Source organism: Rattus norvegicus, chromosome 16 (assembly GCF_036323735.1).
Source record: "Rattus norvegicus strain BN/NHsdMcwi chromosome 16, GRCr8, whole genome shotgun sequence".
Classification (NCBI taxonomy): Eukaryota; Metazoa; Chordata; class Mammalia; order Rodentia; family Muridae; genus Rattus; species Rattus norvegicus.
Window position 1 is genome coordinate 32,519,773 of NC_086034.1, and position 20,200 is coordinate 32,539,972.

At 35.7% G+C, this 20,200-nt stretch overlaps 1 protein-coding gene across 1 annotated transcript in view; it reads left to right on the plus strand.

The window, feature by feature from the left end:
• Window positions 1–20,200, plus strand: part of Anxa10 (annexin A10) — a 66,937-nt gene that overhangs the window by 14,748 nt on the left and 31,989 nt on the right. The window contains exons 2-3 of the mRNA NM_001109110.1: window positions 9,130–9,211; window positions 13,175–13,269. Coding sequence (NP_001102580.1) covers window positions 9,130–9,211; window positions 13,175–13,269 — 177 coding nt within the window. The remainder of the gene's footprint in view (window positions 1–9,129; window positions 9,212–13,174; window positions 13,270–20,200) is intronic.

Consider the following 20,200-nt stretch of genomic DNA (forward strand, 5'->3'; position numbering starts at 1 on the left):
GTATAGCTGGGTCCTCAGGTAGTACAATGTCCAATTTTCTGAGGAACCTCCAGATTGATTTCCAGAATGGTTGTACCAGTCTGCAATCCCACCAACAATGGAGAAGTCTTCCTCTTTCTCCACATCCTCGCCAGCATTTGCTGTCACCTGAGTTTTTGATCTTAGCCATTCTGACTGGTGTGAGGTGAAATCTCAGGGTTGTTTTGATTTGCATTTCCCTTATGACTAAAGATGTTGAACATTTCTTTAGGTGTTTCTCAGCCATTTGGCATTCCTCAACTGTGAATTCTTTGTTTAGCTCTGAACCCCATTTTTTAATAGGGTTATTTGTCTCCCTGTGGTCTAACTTCTGGAGTTCTTTGTATATTTTGGATATAAGCCCTCTATCAGTTGTAGGATTAGTAAAGATCTTTTCCCAATCTGTTGATTGCCGTTTTGTCCTAACAACAGTGAAGGAAGAGAATTTTAATGCCAATTTATTTCCTTTGTAAGTGACCTAAATGTGTCTAAACATAATTGTATAAACATTAATTTTAGTCTCTTCATTAATATCACCAATATGAAATTATTACATTATATTCTTAATGATACGATTTTTTATTACCTGATGATTTCTATATCCTTACTTTCTTTTCACATCTCCGTCATTTCTAAAATGCAGATATTTGTTGTGAGTGCAAGGAATCTGCTTGAACCTGGGTAATCTTGGGAAGCAGGAGTTTCGGATTGATGACTGACTCAGAGGCAAGGATTTCAAACAAATGATTTACTTTCCTAAACTCCTGTAGCAAATCAGAAGACAAACTCCACAGCTCAGACCCACATAGTTTCATGCTCCTCAAATTCCCAAGGTCTAAAACTCTACAGCTAATTCCATTAGCCTCAACTTAAGATGTCAGTGAGACTAGATTCTACTAAAGACTCAAAAAAAGAAAGTGTTTCTTTGCCTTTCCCAGCCTCTAAAGGATGATTGTATTCCTGGGTTATGTTCCCTCCATTCATATTCAAAACTAGCAGCAGAAACTTTTGCTTCTGTTATCCTATTGGCTCCCTTCTGTTTTTTAACAGTCAAATCTCCCCTTGACTACATCTTATGAAGTCAGGCATATTTATAATTTATTCAGATAATCCAAAGAACTGTTCCACCTTGTGACATTTAATTTTATAGTACTTAAAAAGTCTATTTAGTGTAAAGTAACATTCACAGGTTGGAGGCATTAGAAAGTAGATGTCATGTGCTTTGAAAAGGAACAGCACGGAAGTTCTCTATTTCACTGTAATTATCTTGAGCTTAGTACCCTTCTACTGAGTTAAAGTTATTTGCAATTACATCTTCCTGAAAATTGTTTCCTATAAATTAGCTAAGGTATTTGCATGTTAAATTATAAGAGACTGTGTAAATGAGATCAGATTCTTCTCCGTCTCTCTTAAATTCCTGAACGTCTAACTGCTAACTTAGAAAGACTTTACATTCACTTGTTTAGTAATTGGATCTTATCTATAACTATTTTACCATCAATTTTGAAAAATGTATGATTGCCCCATCTCAATATCACTGGCTGTGGCAGTACTAAAAAACTAGCCATCTGTTGATCAAATTTTATGGTAATTGAATAAAATATACATACTTTGTTTGAAAGATACAAACTGAAGTCATATTGCCCTTTTAGTCAGAAATTAGATTCTTAAAAAACATATCTCAGTGACTGCTTTGCTAGAAATCTTCATAAGCTTGAGAATATAGAAAATAAGGTTAATTTTTCTCTCACTCAAAGTTGAATTTTTGTTTCCTGATATTAATTAGTTTAGGGAATATCTAGCTAGCGCAGGCCTAGTTTGATTTTTTGTTTCACCCTTGAAGCAGAGTTGGAGTTTATTAAGAGAATTTAATATAGATTTTAACCTCTTGGGTTGAAAGAAAGGTAGTTAAAAAACAGAAGACACAGCTAGAACATTCGCATGACCCTCTCAAAGGTAAGGGCCATGCTATGTCCTCTTAATGACAGGTAATCCTGATGTGGAGCAGCCTGGTGCTTTCATACATTCAAGTGCCATCAACACAATATGTCTGCAACCATTCCACTGGGGATTCAATACAGCAGATAAATTCACATTAGGATTCTGCAGATAATTTAAAATTAAATAGATATTTTAAAATATTGAGAACCCAACCACTAGAAATTTACATTTGTTTGTCTTTCTTTTTCCAGTATTCCTTCTAACATAGATAAATAAATAAATAAATAAATAAATACATACATACATACATACATACATACATGCATGCATACACACACATACTACAATGGGAAAGATGCATGCACATACACAGAAACACACATACACACACACACACACACACATGCAGATATGCACACAGCATTGCTGTCTTCTTTCACTTTAAATTGATATGACAACATCAATTTATAATTTTATATAATTTTGTGGTTTTTTGCTGTAGAGGCCTTTAGAAATGGAAATATATTTTCTTTTATATAAATAAGAAACCCTTATCCATAGAATGTGTTCTTTCATCTTACAATATTTAGAGCTATCACTTCTTGGCCTTTTGGCTAAGATCAAGTGCAATATTTAGTGCTATAATGAAAACAGAGCTCACAATGAAGTTAAATTTGAATTTGAGTATATGCCCAGACCTGCAGTGCAGGGGACTATGGGGGGACAGTAAAGGGGATGGACAGGGGGAGTACCCATATGGGGATGGGAAGGGGTTGGAGGCTTATGGACAGGAAACCGAGAAAGAGAATAACATTTGAAATGTAAGTAAAGAAATATATCTAATTTTAAAAAAAAGAAAAGAAAAGAAAGGAATTTTGGGAAACCAAAGCAAAAAAAAGTTTGAATTTGAGTATTGTTTTTCATAACACAGCCTCAGTGTACTCTTAAGCAACTTAGCATCATAAACGTCTCATATGTGAAGAAGACAAGTAAGTCCCTTAAGACTGCTCATTGGAATGCAGATGAAAATAGAAAACAATTAGAAAATAAACTGCTCATATGAATGATTAATTTTAGAAAGGACTTCAGGGAAAATTAACGATCTCCATTCTGGTTAGATTTTTCTTCATCAACTTGATAGAAGCCAGAGTGAGAAAGGGGCACTTCAATTGAGAAAAATGTCTCCATTGCATAGTCCATAGGCAACTATGTAGGATATTTTCTTGATTGTTGACTGATATTGGAGCACTCAGTCCATTGTGGGTGGTACCATATGTGAGTAGGTCATCCTGTGTTGTATAAAAAATCAGGCTAAGCAAACCCTGAGGAACAAGCCACTAAGTAGCTTTCCTCAGTGGTCTCTGCTTCTGTTCCTTCTTCCAGTTGCTGCCTTGAGATCCAGCCCCGTCTCCCCTTCATGACTGACTGTGATCTATAAGATGAAATAAACCCTTTCCTCTCCAACTTGCTTTAGGTCATGATTTTAACACAACAATAAAAATTTAATATCCTGTGGAATTTGGGAATCCTCCTGATATATAAAAATCATTTGAGTCCACATTATATTTAAGGAACTACATTAGTTGCCCACTGGGAAGTTACAATGAAAAGATATTGAAATGCAGAAGAGAGGACCAGAGGTAACACAGGCACGGGTAGAAAACACTCTTCGATAAAATCTAAAATGATGCCACGTAATCGGTAGAGCTAGAACTGGGTTTTGAATTTTGGAACAACATAATCCTCATAGACAGAACAAGTACCAGAAAATACACTCCAAAACCGTGTCTAGGAAATCATTGTTGAGTGGCCTCTTGACAAATATGAATAAAGTTCAAAGACTGCAACTTCGGATCTGTGCTTCTTCGTAGAAAACCTAATTTGCAGTTTCCCTCCTAGCTGATTATGCTTCATATGGGCTCAATATCTAAGGTTTGTTACATTATTCTCTTGTCACCACAACAATGAAGGAGAACAATTGGAAATTCTTCAAAAAAAATGATCTCCACACTTTCCAAAGTTCACAAGCTACTAAATAATTCATGTCTGGACTTTTTGCTAACTTTATGTAAATGTAATTCATTAGCATATATTTATTTATACTATAGAAAGAATTCTAATTTACCAAAGAATTTTAATTTAATTTGCTCTTAGACCTCCATATATTGATTCCCCTGTGAATTTAGCCTATGAAAACTTATATTTAGACCCAAGAGTTCATTATCTTATACAAAACCAGACTTACAAACCTATTTTCTGATCACCATATTTAAACTTTCCCATTGTAATCATATGCACACTGACCATTCTCAGTACTAACTTCCCTGTAACCCTTGTTTATGTCCTGATTTTAGTAGAATTTTTCAAGTTACCTCCAACTTAATCAAAAGTATATGTACTTTTCATGCATTACTTTTAGTGTGTGGAGGTATGTTCCTTCTGTTCTGAGTTCCATCTGATCTTAACATACAGATATATTAATTATCAGTTACTTTTTGAGAAATAAATAATATCCTGAAGTAAAAAATATTATTCATGTTTTCTCTTGTGTATTTTATAACATTCTTCTTAATAAACACAGAAAATGACATTTATATAAAAATAAAAATGACAGAAATTATAACCTTTGTACACATTTTATATTTATCATTCTTGTTTGTCTGCTTGATTATTGGTAAATTAATTTTTATTGAATTGTTTTCTGTGGAGTCATTTTTCCACAATCCATTAATCTCTCTCACTGCTCTTTTGTCGTGCCTACATCTAAGTGTGTCTTCTTCCATGGATTGTTGTGACTACTGTGAGAGTTGCCATTTTCAAAATGCTAAGCATCTCCCCAAGTTCTGGCTCAAAAAATATTTCAGCACTAGAGAACTCTGTGATAATAAAAGCACATTGTCCCTATTTTGTAACTGAAGGAAAATGAGGTATGTTGACTATAAATACTTCTGTACCTATACAATTACTACTCAAAAGAAATGAGTCCAATCTCTCTGAGGTCCAAGACAAAACATTTATACACTCTCCTAATCTCTTGAGATTTACTGTAGCTACACTTTGCCATCTAAAAATTTTGTTATGGGCCACAACCAAACATTATTCCTCCTTTATAAGGAATAGTACTTTGTACACTACAGGGAATTATTTGAAATCTATAATCTTTTTTAAACTTAGCTCACTCATTAACCAAAGAGCTGCTAGACCTTCAGCTAAAGACATATATACAATACTCGTTGTGATACATTCATTTCAAAACAAATCATAGGGTAAAACTTCAAACCTAGGTACTTAACGATGGTGAACTTCATATTTTACAAATAGAGTGGATGTTTTGTAAAGCCCTTGTCCTCTAAAAAATCTGTAATTCTGCAAATCCATGATGACAGCTTCATACAGCTGTATGTTAGAATCTGCAGTATGAGAAGTAGTGATAAAGGTAATTTCGCCTACATACAGGATTTCTTGGTTCACTATCATACCCAGCTTATAATCATATAAATATGTGACATGGAATTTTAAAATCTTCTTTCTCCAGTTTCTGATGAGAACTTATCTTATGTCCTGTGGTCAGCCTAGCATCATAAATTCCTTCTCCCAGATGTGGTATCCTTCCCAGTAGTATTTTCTCATCAGAAATAAAGATCAAACTAATTCTGTAATATGATTAAAACCTAGAGTGATACCTCTAGCAGTTTTGAATTTTGTTCCTATTATTTCTATTACTCTATTATTTAAGACTCTTTGGACTATGATGGCTGTCTTGAAGTAAGAAATTTGAGATTATGTTTTTCAATTTATATGAGTAATTGTATTGGATATTTCGTGGGGATTGCATGGAAGTTGTACATTATTTTTTATAGGATGGACATTTTCACACATGAAGCATGCCAATGAATGATCATGGGAGGACCCTCAATCTTGTGGTGTTTTCTTCAGTTTCTTAAAATTTCCATTGCTCAAGGCATTCATTTCCTAAGATGCTTTTCTTTTTTACTATGAAGAATGATTTTTTTGTGGTGCTTTGAATCATCATATCCTCTGTAGGCTCTTATGTTTGAATATTTGGTCCCCAGTTGGTAGAACTGTTTGGGAAGGATTAACCGGTGTGGCCTTATTGGGATAAGTATGTCACTGAGGGTGGTCTTCGAAACTTCAAAAGCCCAAGCCATTTCCAATTATTTCTCTCTCTGCTGCTGATTGTTATCTCAAAATGTAAACTCTTAGCTATGGCTCCAGTGCCATGTCTGTCTTCCTTCTGCCATGTTCCCCACCATGATAGTCACAGACTCACCCCCTAAAACTGTCAGTTTCAACCTATAAATTCTATTTTTTATATGGCGTGTTGTTCACAATTTCTTCACAGCAATAGAAAGATAAATAAGCTGGTATTGTTTTGCTGATTTCTTTATTGCTGTATTTATTAGTAGTATATAGAAGGATACTAAGTTCTATGCTTTAATTTTATATCTTGCTTCTTTGTCGAGTGTGTTTATCAACTGTAGAAGTTTTCTGGTGCAATCTTTAGGATATTTAATGTAAAAAATCATGTTACCTGAAAATGTAAATACCTTGGCATCTCCCTTTCTTATTTCTTTCTTCATTATGGCCTTCACTTGTCATATTGTTCCAGCTAAGGTATTATATTACTGAATATAAATGGATACACTGGTATTAGAGTTCATGATTTTTTTAAATGCTTTGATTTTATTTTCTCCTTTAAAAATTACAAAATAGGTTTGTATTTGCCTGGTAGTACATAGCAAGTTTAATGTTATTAAGGTACTGAGTGGCAATTTTCAACTGATGAGTTCACTTCCAATTACTGTCATAGCACAAAAGAAGGTGCCTCTTACTTATTTCTAAAAGAAAAAAAAGAAAAAATATCTTTTAATAGGACAGAGAAGAAACTGCAGAGGACTCTGTAGAGGACTCTTACAAGCCTGTGTGATATGCTAACAGTGGATATAATGATGATGATTCACATACTCCTATAAATTTGTCACCTCCACAAGTGACCCATAATATAAAATAGGGCTAAAGATTATTATGTATCAAAGTGATCTATGAATCAAATGTACCACTCATAGATATTGATAGTGACCATAGACATATAGAGATGAGTATAGGGTGTGTTATGGTAAATTAATATTCATTCAGCTAAATATGTTGAGAAGTTAATATTGACTGAAACAATATATTGTTCAAAATTCTTTTCTTAGTGAATGAAATACACAGATATATATATTTCATAAAATATAGGGATGGCATCATAATCTCACAGTTAAAGTTAAGTGACTAGTATTTCCAATATTTAAATCTTAAACTCATCTAGGATTGAAAGATTAAAATGAAAATGTCTAAGCTGGAGAGATGACTCAGTAATTAAGACCACTGCTATAATTGCCAAGGTCTTAGAGTCACTTCCCAGATCATAACCCCCTCCAACTTTTAGAGACCCAGTATCTTTCTCTAACCTCTATATACATGCTGCACATACATACATTCAAAGCAGAGACACATATACATACAACAAAATAAGTAAAACAAATATGTTTAAATTTTGAAGATCTATTTACATTAAAATCTGCTACCTCAGCTTAATGAATGAAAGAAATATTTGTCATTCTAATGGCATGCCACCATATGACATTTTCTTAGACATGTAAGTTAAAATTGGGTATTTTACCTAATAAATAAATAGTCTTTAAAACTTAGGCTTGACCCAAGAGAATGTTTTTTCAAGGTCATGTGCAATAATCTTGAGACCTTGGACATTAACTGGAAATTCACTTGTAAATGAATGTACTGGGGCAATGTAGCAATTTGTGGTAGCAATTGTAATATGTGTATTTGTGGTAGCAATTGTTTTGTTTCTTGAGAGTCTTCCTTTACAACCCCGGCTATGTGGAAATTACTATGTAGACAAAGCTGGCCTTGAAGTCACATACTCCTGTTGCCTCAGCTTCTCAAATGAAACTTGAGACTTGATGGAATGACAAGGGTGAGCTCTAGTACCTGGCAGTCCTTATTTTAATGACATATATCTATCCCTATGAGCACAGAGCACATTTCGCCCTCATAGATGTACTTCTAAGTTTAAAAATATGAATATACCACAGATTATACAATTGTCTACTTCAAATTCACAACTATGCATCTATTAATATCGATTAAAGTCAAATCTACATATAAAAGAAGGAAAGAGAGCATTTAATCCTCCAAGTTCTTTACTAAATATTTAGTACCAATGGATTCATACTTGTTTAACAATAAACTATGGACCAGTCTTTTTCTTTTTAACTAATTAATCTTCCATTAGACAATGGGTACTAGAGGGCTGCATAATCACCTAATAATCCCCAAAGCTCCAGGACAGAGAATGAGTTTTTAAATCCTCATAGGCTCGTTCACTATGAGATAGCATTTTTTTCCCAGAGTTCCAGACACACTGACAACAAATGTAGAGAGCTGACCCTTGTTCTTAATAATATCTGATTGACAGCTCTTCCTGTTGAGGGTGAGAATAGGGCACAGAGTCTAGCTGGCTCTATGTGAAGTCAGAACCATGTGACTATTAACACCTTCCAGAAATGCTCTGCTATTTTATTATTGTCAAGACATGTGGAGGTCAATTTTTCTATGTTTTCTCTGCAGCTGAGTTCAAGTAAGTAACCTCAAGCTTACCTGTGTTCCTCAATTTTTAGAAATTCCAAACTCCACATTCAAATATTTTATTTTTTATATGATTTTTTAGGTTTACTTTTATGGAGGGCAGGCTAAAGCTACAATGGTGAATGACATTTATAGTTCAGATGAATGGCCTGAATCTTTCAATATGGTTTTCTTTTAAGTTTCTATAAGTTGTCATCAGTTTCTAAGAAAACTTATGTTTTAAATTTGGTTTTAAATCTTATTATTGATCCTAAGATTTCATCTTTTTATCTAGATGATACGTGGCAACATATTCATGGGAGCTACTGAATAAAATACACTCAGTAATAAAATCAGCTTTCTGTATTTAGCACAGTCATACCATGTGTGATAAAGGTCACTGAGATATACTAGTTTAAACATGTAGAATACATTTCTGTATGCATTTCTGTAGATCATTTTGTTGAAAGTTTTCACAGAAGTTAGTACACTCTCTTAAGTGCTGACTTTTCCCACCAGGTCCAAGGAACCATCTTCCCAGCTCCAAATTTCAATCCCATGATGGATGCCCAAGTGATAGATGGAGCACTCCAAGGATTTGGTAAGTCTGGGAAGTGCAGGCTTTGGTTACTGCATTGTCTTTTTTAACCTCGTGGTAACATGATATCAGGAGTGTAAACTAAGGTTTGGTAGAAGACAGATACAGAATGGATTTATGATAGCAGTTGTTTTGTTTCTTGAGAGTCTTCCTTTACATATATAGAATATACATACAAACAAGAGTGGGGGGAATATAGAATTAGAAAAAATTAATAGAAGGTCAAACGCTGAGGAGAAATTACAACTTTCGGTCCTGAAATGTGTTCCTTATGCCCTCAAATGACTCACTGTTGACTCCTCAATAAGCATCCAAACCATAAACAAGCAAAGTTAATCAAAAGTAACACATCCTGTCCACCTCTGCATTCATTTTCTGTTGCTACTTACTCATGCATCCCAAACTAGTCTCCTGATGTCCCAAGTGGCTGTTTGCCCACACCTCATAAACTGTCCCAATAAACTTCCTACCTGAGAAGCTATTTTCTCGTTTTTCTGTTCTTACCCTAAGTTCTCCAAATGAACATCATCTCTGTTTCTTCCTCTGAGGCTCCAACAACTGGGCCATCCCAGGCATCTTTCTCCCTAGCTCCTTCCCTTTGCTAATCATTTGCCTCCTGCCTGTCCATTGTACCTGAAGTTTGGTCTGTGAGTTCCTAGTTTGTGAAACTTGGCTTAAAAAACTGAATGTTCATATGATAAGGGCAGAGTTTAAAAAAGAAATGTACAAAAAAGAGGAAGGAAAACTGTTTTTAATTCTTTAAGAATTCTCTAAGTTTCGATGTGAAACATCGTCATATATTTTCCTTGAACAAAACTGAATTTTTAAAGACTTCTAAATAAGCAGGTAGATAGACACAGACAACATTAAAAAAAAGTATTATAAAAAACATTAAACCCGTCCATAAGAAAGCAAACTCTTCAGGATAAGGTTACCTGATTTGAAGAATACCACCCCCACTCTTGTTTGTATGTGTATATTTGTTCTGTGCCTGAATACCCACTACATACTTGTGTTTCCATCCTGAATAGTATATCACACATAGGAAAATAATAGTATTAAATACGTTCTCTGAATTTGACTTTAAGAGTTGGAAAATATTCCATGTTTTTTATTTATTTTTATACTCCAGATTTTATTCCCCTCCCGGTCCACACCCACTTTGCCCCTCACCCCATCCCCGCCTCCACTAGGATGTCCCCACCCACCTCCACACAAGACCTCTAAACTTCCTGGGGCCTCCATTCTCTTGAGGGTTAGGTCCATCTTCTCTGATTGAGCCCAGACCCAGCAGTCCTCTCAGTCATCTCAGCTGGTATATACTGCCTGTTTGGTGATCCAGTGTCTGAGAGATTTCAGGGATCCAGGTTAATTGAGACTGCTGGTCCTTCTACAGGATTGAAACATCAATAATTACTAGAAAAACCTACAGAGACAAAGCACTTTTTTACAGGATTCAGACTATGATTTTTCTTGAAAACTAAAGGCCAGAGCAATCTGGTTGCCAAAAATAATTATTCTCTTCTCCAGTTTCATTTTTTTACAATCTAAGAGTGAAAACATGAATTCATTTTGACTGTCATAAGGTGGCTTGGTTGGTTGTTCTTGTGAGGGTTAAGGTGAAATATTCCAGAGTTTGATGGCACAGTGTCTGGGGAAGTATGCCAGAGCAAGAACACAGTTTCACACTTATTAAGAGTCTGTCGATTTTAATGGCTTTGGACAAGGGCAATTAGAAAAGATAATTATCAATGTTTTACTCAGATATTCTTATTTAATTAACTATGAAAATAAAAACTGAACTCCAAGACAATTGAAAATAAGTAATTTTAGCAAAATTATAGAATACATATTCATTCTACCTAAAAGGAAATACTTCTTAGCTGTGCATTTCCTAAGGATAGATTCTTAACTCACCACCATTAGTAGCTATTTATATACTCATATATTCTCAGAAGAGCTGTGTGGATTTTTTTAAGCTAAAAGCTATATATTTTTCAAATCTCCATGTGACACTGGATAACTAAAACCATTATTAATCCACATCCCTAAATCTTAATAAGGGGATACACATATCAAAAGTAAACTGTTTTAAAATATACTCAGCTAAATGTGGCCACCTTCACTTTGTGGAGAACCTTTCTAAACATAAGAATAATCATGGGATTTTGCAGATGTCCTTCATCTAACTGAAAATGTTTCTTTTGACTCCTACTTTGGCTAAAATTTTTGTCTTGAATATCTGTTGTGTTTGTCAAATATCTTTTCTACATCTTTTCATGTACTCATATAAATTTGTTTGTTTAAACTGTCTATGACTTAGGTTGCTTTGAGTATCTAATGGTAAACCTAAGTATAATTCTTCATACACACTGTTGCATTCAATTTTTGTGGGTTTTTTTGGGGGATGTATCTTTGTTCATGAAAGATCTTTATCAGGAGTTTACCTGTAAAGTCTGTCTCTAATTTGAACGTTAGATTAATACCAGTTGGCATCATTAGATTAATACGGGTGGAAAAATTGTAGATAGCTGGTTTTTCTTCTTTTAAAATTTGGATTCATTATTGCAACATCTAACATTAATACTTTGATTCCAAGACACTATTAATTATTGATTCAATTTTTATGGCTATATATCTATTCAGATTGTCAATTTGCTTGTATAAATTTGATTAGATCATATCTTTGAAGAAATTAATTCATTTATCTAGACAATTAAAATTTGAAGCATAGAGTAATTTATAATATTCCTTTATTATCTATCTAATAAAGTAAATGAATAATGGGCTTGCTTTCTTTATATCAGAATTTTGTTTCTGTATTTTAATTAACCCACTTTAATAAAATTTTTGAGATACATTTAAAATTATTACACAATATCTCATAAAGAGTAAGTGAACAAAAATGCTGTAAAAACTAATAAACACAGTGTAAATCAGAAAGATAGTTTATGTGTAATCTCAACAGAACAACAAAAACAGATGAGTTATAGTAACTCGATTAATGTTATGATTATTAGAAAAGCACAGCGGAAATCAATAAAAATCTATTTATTATTTAGAAATATGCACACAGTCTTTTCTCTTTCTAAATCACCCTTCATTGTATTTTTTTGTTAGATGGATAGAATGAATGAATGAAAGGTAGATAGATAGGTAGATGATGATGAAGATAGATGATAGATGATAGATAGATAGACAGATAGAAAGAAAGAGAAAGAAAGAAAGATAAGATAAGATAAGATAAGATAAGATAAACTATAAAACTATTTCCTGTTTTTAAAACTGGTAAAAGCAAGAATATTTATGTCTCTCAGGAGAGAAGGCACTTATACTTCTGTGTTTTCTAAGATAATAACCCTAAGGAAAGGAGGTCATAAGGCTTTTGACAAACATGAATCAGTTTACATTTCAGTCAAGCTGATGCAAAAGTTAAAGTTATCTTAGTCATTCTACTCTAAATAGTCAGAAATAAAGCACAATAGAAAACAATTATGAAATGTAATTTATTTGAGTATTGCAATGTGATTTATGACATTATGTCATGTTATGTCATGCCATGTGGTATTGCGATACAAATAAGTGAAGGGCGTTCATCACAGAAAGGCAGTCTAGGTAATGGATGAAAGAGACCATGTTCCATCCACAGTTTTATAGGCTTGCTTCACCCAACTAAAGAATGAAGACCCTTGTACTTTTATTCTTTCCTTCTGCATTTCTCCCCTTTCTCCTGTAAGTCCTATTTGTATATCACAAGTTCATTATAAGCCACGTCCCATCTGTTAAATACACCTTGGGGGCATGTAGGATTCATCCAGCATTGCTAGGGGATGGATATCCAATAGTATTTAAAAGTGGAAAGTACTAATTGGTTTAACACCTGCCCATTTGTTTTAGTCCATAAAGGATGGAGTCTTCTGAGGTATTAAGTAAGAACTAATTTTTTTTATTATGACTCCTTTTTAGAATGCAATAAAGACCTGTTGATCGACATCCTAACACAACGCAGCAATGCTCAGCGGCAGATGATAGCTGGGACCTATCAGAGCATGTACGGCAGGGTAAGACTTCCTTGCCTTAATTTGTTTCTAGGTCAAGTGCATGAGTGTCAAAACCATTCTCGGATAAATGAATCTATTTTTTTTCCTCAGTCTCACTGAGCACAAACATTTCTGAACTTCATGTTGGTTTAAAAAATTATGTCTTGCTCTTACATGTTTCAAGGGTTAAGAGCTATGTCATGAAAAGCATGTGCATATGAGATATATTCACATTCACAATGACTACCTGTGCTTCTCCAATGCATACAGCACCTGACAAAAGGAAGATCGGGTAACCTTTTACTCCACTTGGTCCAATTAGGCTATAAGTGTTGGGCTGGGAACACCCATATGGAGCTTTCGGGGAGGCATAGAGCAGACTAATGATCACTGGGGTCAAAAAATAACATCTTTTCTTCCAGTTCTCTGCAGGTCCTAACCTAGCTCTGAGCCAATATGAATTTTCTTCTACCTTTTCTTCTCCACAGCATGCAGTGATGGAGACCATTAACAAAAGGAATGGCAGTTTAAAAATAGTTTAAGGCAATAAAACTATCCATGTTTTAAAGTAATCACATTCTAATTTCAAAGCAAGGACCATTAAGGAGTCTTTGCTTTTGTTATGCATTTAAACCACGGGTTCTGAACAAAAACTCTTCAGGCCAAAAGGGCCAGGAACAGCAATTACTTCGTCCATCAACTGAGCATTATCGATGAAACACTCTCATAAAACTTTCTCTACAGAGTTAGTCCATAGAAATTGACTTTGTCTCTCAAGCTCAGCCTTTGAACAACCATAACACATGCGACAAAAAGTAGCCCTGTACTTTAGAGTGGTTAATGATCCAAAAAGCTCTACAAGTAGAGACATGAGTTGAATTAAACCAAAGGAGGGGATAGTTATACGTTTTGTCCACACAAAACTGTTAGCTCAACTCACACTCACAGAGCTACCTTTCTTGCAAACAATATGTAAAAATGTTCACAGCAGTCCAGTCATTAATCTATTAGGATCTAAAGGCACACAGTACTATAAGTGGTGCTGTTTCCCAGGAACATTTTTTAATCCAAGTGTGTGCATAGATCCTGCCTTTTCATATGGCTAGTTAATTTCCGCCAAAGAACTGTGTATCAAGTTCTGCAAAAAGCATGCCAAAGCAGATTAAAGTAAGACATGAGTTCCTCAGACTTGAGGGATTTAAAACCCATTAAAAAATAACTTACACTAGACAGAACCCCTTTTCACTAAGGGTCTTAGAGTTGGCTAATCCTGTACTTTTGCTGAACAACTGGCAAGTCACAGCTGATCACTAAATTGCTGAAGAAATAGGACAACACAGAGCCAGACTTGTCCCTCACCACAGGAGTACCATTGTCATTCAGCCAGTTGTCAAGCCTCGCCATTTATCACTCTTCTCTTTCCCATTATAGATTCCTGATGTAGATTACCATGGTTTTCAGCCCAGACTAATCCTAACTAATTCCTGCTACCAAATTCTCTACCCCCTCTCCCTCCTCTTTTCTTTGGCTAGACCAGTCCACCTAAAACCAGAATGATGCAAAACTTAAAAATTCTCTAACATCTATCCTATTACTTCATCATAAATATCTATGTATGCATGGCCCAAACCTGAATCCTTTTATCCTTTCTCGAAATATGGGAAGCCTTTCTTTTTTCTCATATTCTCTTTCTCTCTCTCTGTCTCTGTCTCTGTCTCTCTCTCTCTCTCTCTCTCTCTCTCTATTTTTCACCCTCCCTCTCCACTCCCTCCTCCCCCTCCATCTTCCTCCCTTTTCATTACTCTTGCTCTCTCTTGTACATCTTGACTGTATCCATCAGAAAGCATCTGTAGTTTCCCTCAGCACACCTGCCTGCTTCTCCCTCCTTCATCATACTGTTTCATCGTCTTCTCATCACATTGGATGTACCCATCAAACTTGCAGACATCAAATACCCACTCCTCAAATCCAGCAGAACCTTATACATGAATTTGATCTGTTTCTCATTACCAGTGCGCTAACTTGGCCAAAGCTTAGTATAAATGCTTGCTTAACACTAAAACTGCTTGATTGATGTCTCTTGGATGAGTATGATCACAGAGCTAAGTGAACGTCCTCCAGTAAGATGCAGTCAGACTTTGGGTGTTCCTGAAAAGCTCTCTGGCTCTGAACTAGCTGCTTCCTCTTTGAGTCCAAGAGGTCTCTCTACATAATAACACGACACTAGCTTTTGGCTCCTGTTTAAGTCTTACCAAGTTCACTATAACAGTTACAGTAAAATAGGAACTGGCTTATTTTGTACCTTGACTTAAGAACTCAGTCCAAGGTCTAATATGTAGGAGATTCTTTATGTAAAGTATAAATCAGTCTAGTGCATTCTGCCTATCTGCTTTCTACCATCTTCTTTGAAAATAAAAAGTAAATTAAAAGGGATGATCCCTTCATCAGCTGCCCTAGGGTTAGAATGTATACTCATGGTTGTCTGAGTCTCTCTTTTCCCTCATCCCCCTGTAGTGGCTGCTATCATGTTAATCTGCACAACCTTCAGTTAGGTCCACCTGACCTCCGCCACTGATAAGATCCACAATTGCTTCTTCTATTTGACATTTACTCATTTTTCTAAATGGAAAACACAGATTACCTTCTATGTTAACTATTGATATTTTCAATTTCTTTCATATGAATAATCAAGAGTTGATACCAGGCTTGTTTTCTTAGCTGTGAAGAAAGCATAATCTGTGGCACACTCCATAAATACCTTTTGACTAAGAGTTCATGTTAGCACCAGACTTTTGGAGTTAATCAGCACCATTATTTCCTTAATATAACAGAAAACAAATCCTCAAGCTAAATGGAATGGTGTTGACTATGCAGCTTCTTGACCTATAAGCAATATCTCAGTATAAATAATGAGATTGCCCACTGGTCTTTCCTGTAACAATAACTGTTGACTTGTTGACAGTGCAACTGGGATTAAGGGTTGGGGAGAAGGTTGTCCATTCACAACAAGCTTCACAACAAGACAGTGGCTCCTCAAGAGGTTCAAGTGAAGCAGTAAAGCAATTTGTGTTTTCAGTTTTCAGCTGTAACAAGTTAATTCTGAAATATGTTGATTTCTATCAATCATATCTAATCACAGCATAGGTTGTGTAATTTTTTTCCAGGCCAAAACCAAATCATCTGACTAAACTGTGCCCTCTACAGTCTTCCCTCACTGCCTTTTGTTCTTAACAAGAAAGCACAAGAGTTGTCAAAGGCAGTGAATACCCCATATTCTTCAAGGTTTTGATCAACTTCAACTACTCCAGAAAGTTTAATATATTTGACAATGTAACCCACGTAAGGTATATATTGACACTAATAACTCCGTCTCCTGTTCTCTGGAGTGTGTGTGTGTGTGTGTGTGCGCGCGCGCACATGCACGCGTGTCTTTGTGTGTGTGTGTGTGTGTGTGTGTGTGTGTGTGTCCATAACACTTATCATCTTAATACATTCATCTCTTCTTATTTATGATGTGTCACCTCTCTCTGAAACACAAGCTCCAGAAAGGATGGAATATTGATTTTATTCCCCAGTGCATCCAGAGTACCCACCACAATTGAATTGAAATGGTTGACACTATTGATGGAACCCAGGTCTTTAAATTGTATACATCAGAACACTACCTCCCAGTGTGTTGTAACCTAAAATAGACTTCTAAAGAGATAATTCTATAAAAAGGGAAGAAAGAGAGGAAGAAAGAAAGAAAGAAAGAGAGAAAGAAAGAAAGAGAGAAAGAAAGAAAGAAAGAGAGAAAGAAAGAAAGAAAGCATAAAAAGAGAAAAAGAATAGATCCCTCTTCTAGTAGGTCTTCTTTCATTAGAAAAAAGAAGAGACACCAAGGGTGTGTATATGATGAAAAGGATGTACATGGCAAGAAAATGGACCTCAGTAGAGACCAAGTCTGCACACCAAGACATTTGACTTTCTGCCCTCAGCATCCTGAAACAGAAACTCTGATATTTAAGCTGTGGCATCCTGTTGTGGCAGCCCGAGCTGTCCGGCTCCACCGGCACTCCATAAATAGATGCAAATTTTAAAATGTTCATTCTTCAAATTCACCATGTTCTCAATTACACGTTCCCCTTCTGTCCCTGAGCTTCATGGTTAAAAATATCAATGCCTGCAAAGTAAAATAGCTAGAAAGTAGTTTTCTAGAAATTATATGATCTACTTTGTAGTTCTATTCCTCCTTCCCATAGAAGAATCCTTTCTCCTTCACACCTCGATTCTAGTTTGAATAGGAGTAATACACACAGCTTTAGTCCAAAAACTGAAACTGATTATCTAGTTTGTCACAGACAAAATTTTATAAATATTAAATAGGCATTATCATAAATTAAACAAACCTCCTGATAAAACTAGGAACTTAACAGATAAGAATAATAATTTCTAACTTCTAAAAACAATTAATTCTAAACAATCAAAATTTCATGATTTCAGAAAATCATCCCTTTAGTTTTCTTATTGAAATTGTTTCTCCTTGGAATGTTGGAATGACATGTACAGTAGTGAAGACAGGAATGAGAGGAGAGGGAGAGAAAGCAAGGTAAGCTGACAATACAGTTATCTCTGCATTGAAAGTGGCCTCACTGGACTTCATGTTTCTCTCTAAGGCACTTCTATGAATTTACCCTTGTACTGACAAAGCGTGATTCTTGTTCCCCTTAGATGATCAGTAACACTGGACAGTATGAATCTGTCTATCATGTGGGTGCAACTGAACTCTCACTGCACTTTTAACCAGTCTATCACATGTGTGTACCTGAAATCATGCTGTAGTTTTTAGCTTGCCTTTTTTCCTTAACAAGTGTAACAGAAGATAATACTCCAAGTCCCTGCTATAGACAAGATGCTACTTCATGGCATTTTGCAGTCTGCATCCTCTATGTGTTTTTCTTTCAGCATTGGGTCCTTTTATATGAATATGCAAATATTTATGCTTTTACGCTATTCATTTCTTGAGAACATGCTAATTGAAAATGTTAAATAATTATATAATATTGCTTGATTATTATCTTAATGATTATAATTATGCAAAAATATATACTACAGATAGATAAAATATGTAAATATGAAGATATTTATTAAGAAATATGAAAAGTGTAGAATTTTAACTTTTTTATTGGATATTTTTTATTTACATTTCAAATGTTATTCCCTTTCCCGGTTTCGCATCCATAAGCCCCCTATGCCATCCTCCCTCCCTTTCTTCTATGAGGGTATTCCCCTTCCCCAGTCACCCTCCCTTCCTGCCTCCCCACCCTGACATTCCCCTAACTGGGGGGTCCAGCCTTGGCAGGACCAAGGGCTTCTCCTCCCATTGGGGCTCAATGGGAGGCCAGCCTCTGCTACATGTGCAGCTGACATGGGTCTATCCATGTGTACTCTTTGGGTGGTGGTTTAGTCCCTGGGAGCTCTGGTTGGTTGATATTGTTGTTCTTAAGGGTCGCAAGCCCCTTCTGCTCCTTCAATCCTTTCTCTAACTCCTCCAATGGAAACCCCATTCTCAGTTCAATGGCTTACTGCTAGCATTTGCCTCTGTGTTTGTTATGCTCTGACAGAGCCTCTCAGGCTCCTGTCAGCATGCACTTCATGGCATCAGCAATAGTGACTGTGTTTGGTGGCTGCATATGGGATGGATCCCCAGGTAGGGCAGGCTCTGAATGGCCATTCCTTCCGTCTCTGCTACAAACTTTGTCTCTATATCTCCTCCTATGAATATTTATTCCCCCTTTTAAGAAGGACTGAAGCATCCGCATTTTGGTTGTCCTTCTTGAGCTTCATGTGGCCTGTGGATTGTATTGGTAACTCGAGTTTTTTGGCTATACACTTATCAGCGAGTGCATACCACGTGTTTCTTTTGTGATTGGGTTACCTTGTTCAGGATGATATTTTCTAGTTTCATCCATTTGCCTATGAATTTCATGAAGTCATTGTTTTTGATAGCTGAGTAGTACTCCATTGTGTAGATGTACCACATTTTCTGTATCCATTCCTCTGTTGAAGGGCATCTGGGTTCTTTCCAGCTTCTGGCTAGTATTAATGAGGCTACTATGAACATAGTGGAGCATGTGTTCTTGTTATATGTTGGAGCATCATTTGGGTATATGTCCAGGAGTGGTATAGCTGGGTCCTCAGGTAGTACTATATCCAATTTTCTGAGGAACCTCCAGACTGATTTCCAGAGTGGTTGTACCGGCTTGCAATCCCACGAACAATGGAGAAGTGTTTCTTTCTCCACATCCTCACCAGCATCTGCTGTCACCTGAGTTTTTGATCTGAGTCATTCTGACTGGTGTGTGATAGAATCTCAGGGTTATCATTGTGCCAAATATAATTCACTCTCACTGCTCTGACAAACAAAGTCTGACAGACCATCTATTTTTCTTAATCTTCATTAAATCTTCTATAAACAGGAGTATACACAACACCAAAAAAATTAAACTGGCATATTATTCCTAAAAGTACTTTCACTGAATCCTAGATCCAATGAGCTAACATAACTTACTATAACATTAGACACTAACCCAAAAAAATAAAAAAAATCCAAGAGACCATCTTTTCAAATTCAACCCTGACCCTCTATTTGTCTTGAAATTTTAATCTGGATCATTCAGTAGAATATCTTAGCTATGAGGTTGTTTTCACCTTGGTCATAAGGAAAATGTTTAATGTGGCTCTGTTGTCTGTAGTAACCTTAGCTGTTGCCACTGTGAACACTTTTCAAGGTCAAGATATTTTAATTATGTAATCCAACCCAGCCCAAGGTTGTTCTTCCTTTACTGAGAGAAAACTATCAACTTCCATTTCATTAGCTCCCATTTCACCTTTTGTTATATTATCTCCAACATATAACTGGGACTGTTTGGAACAGTAAAATGTGGGAGGGACAAGGCCATTTTTATAGGGT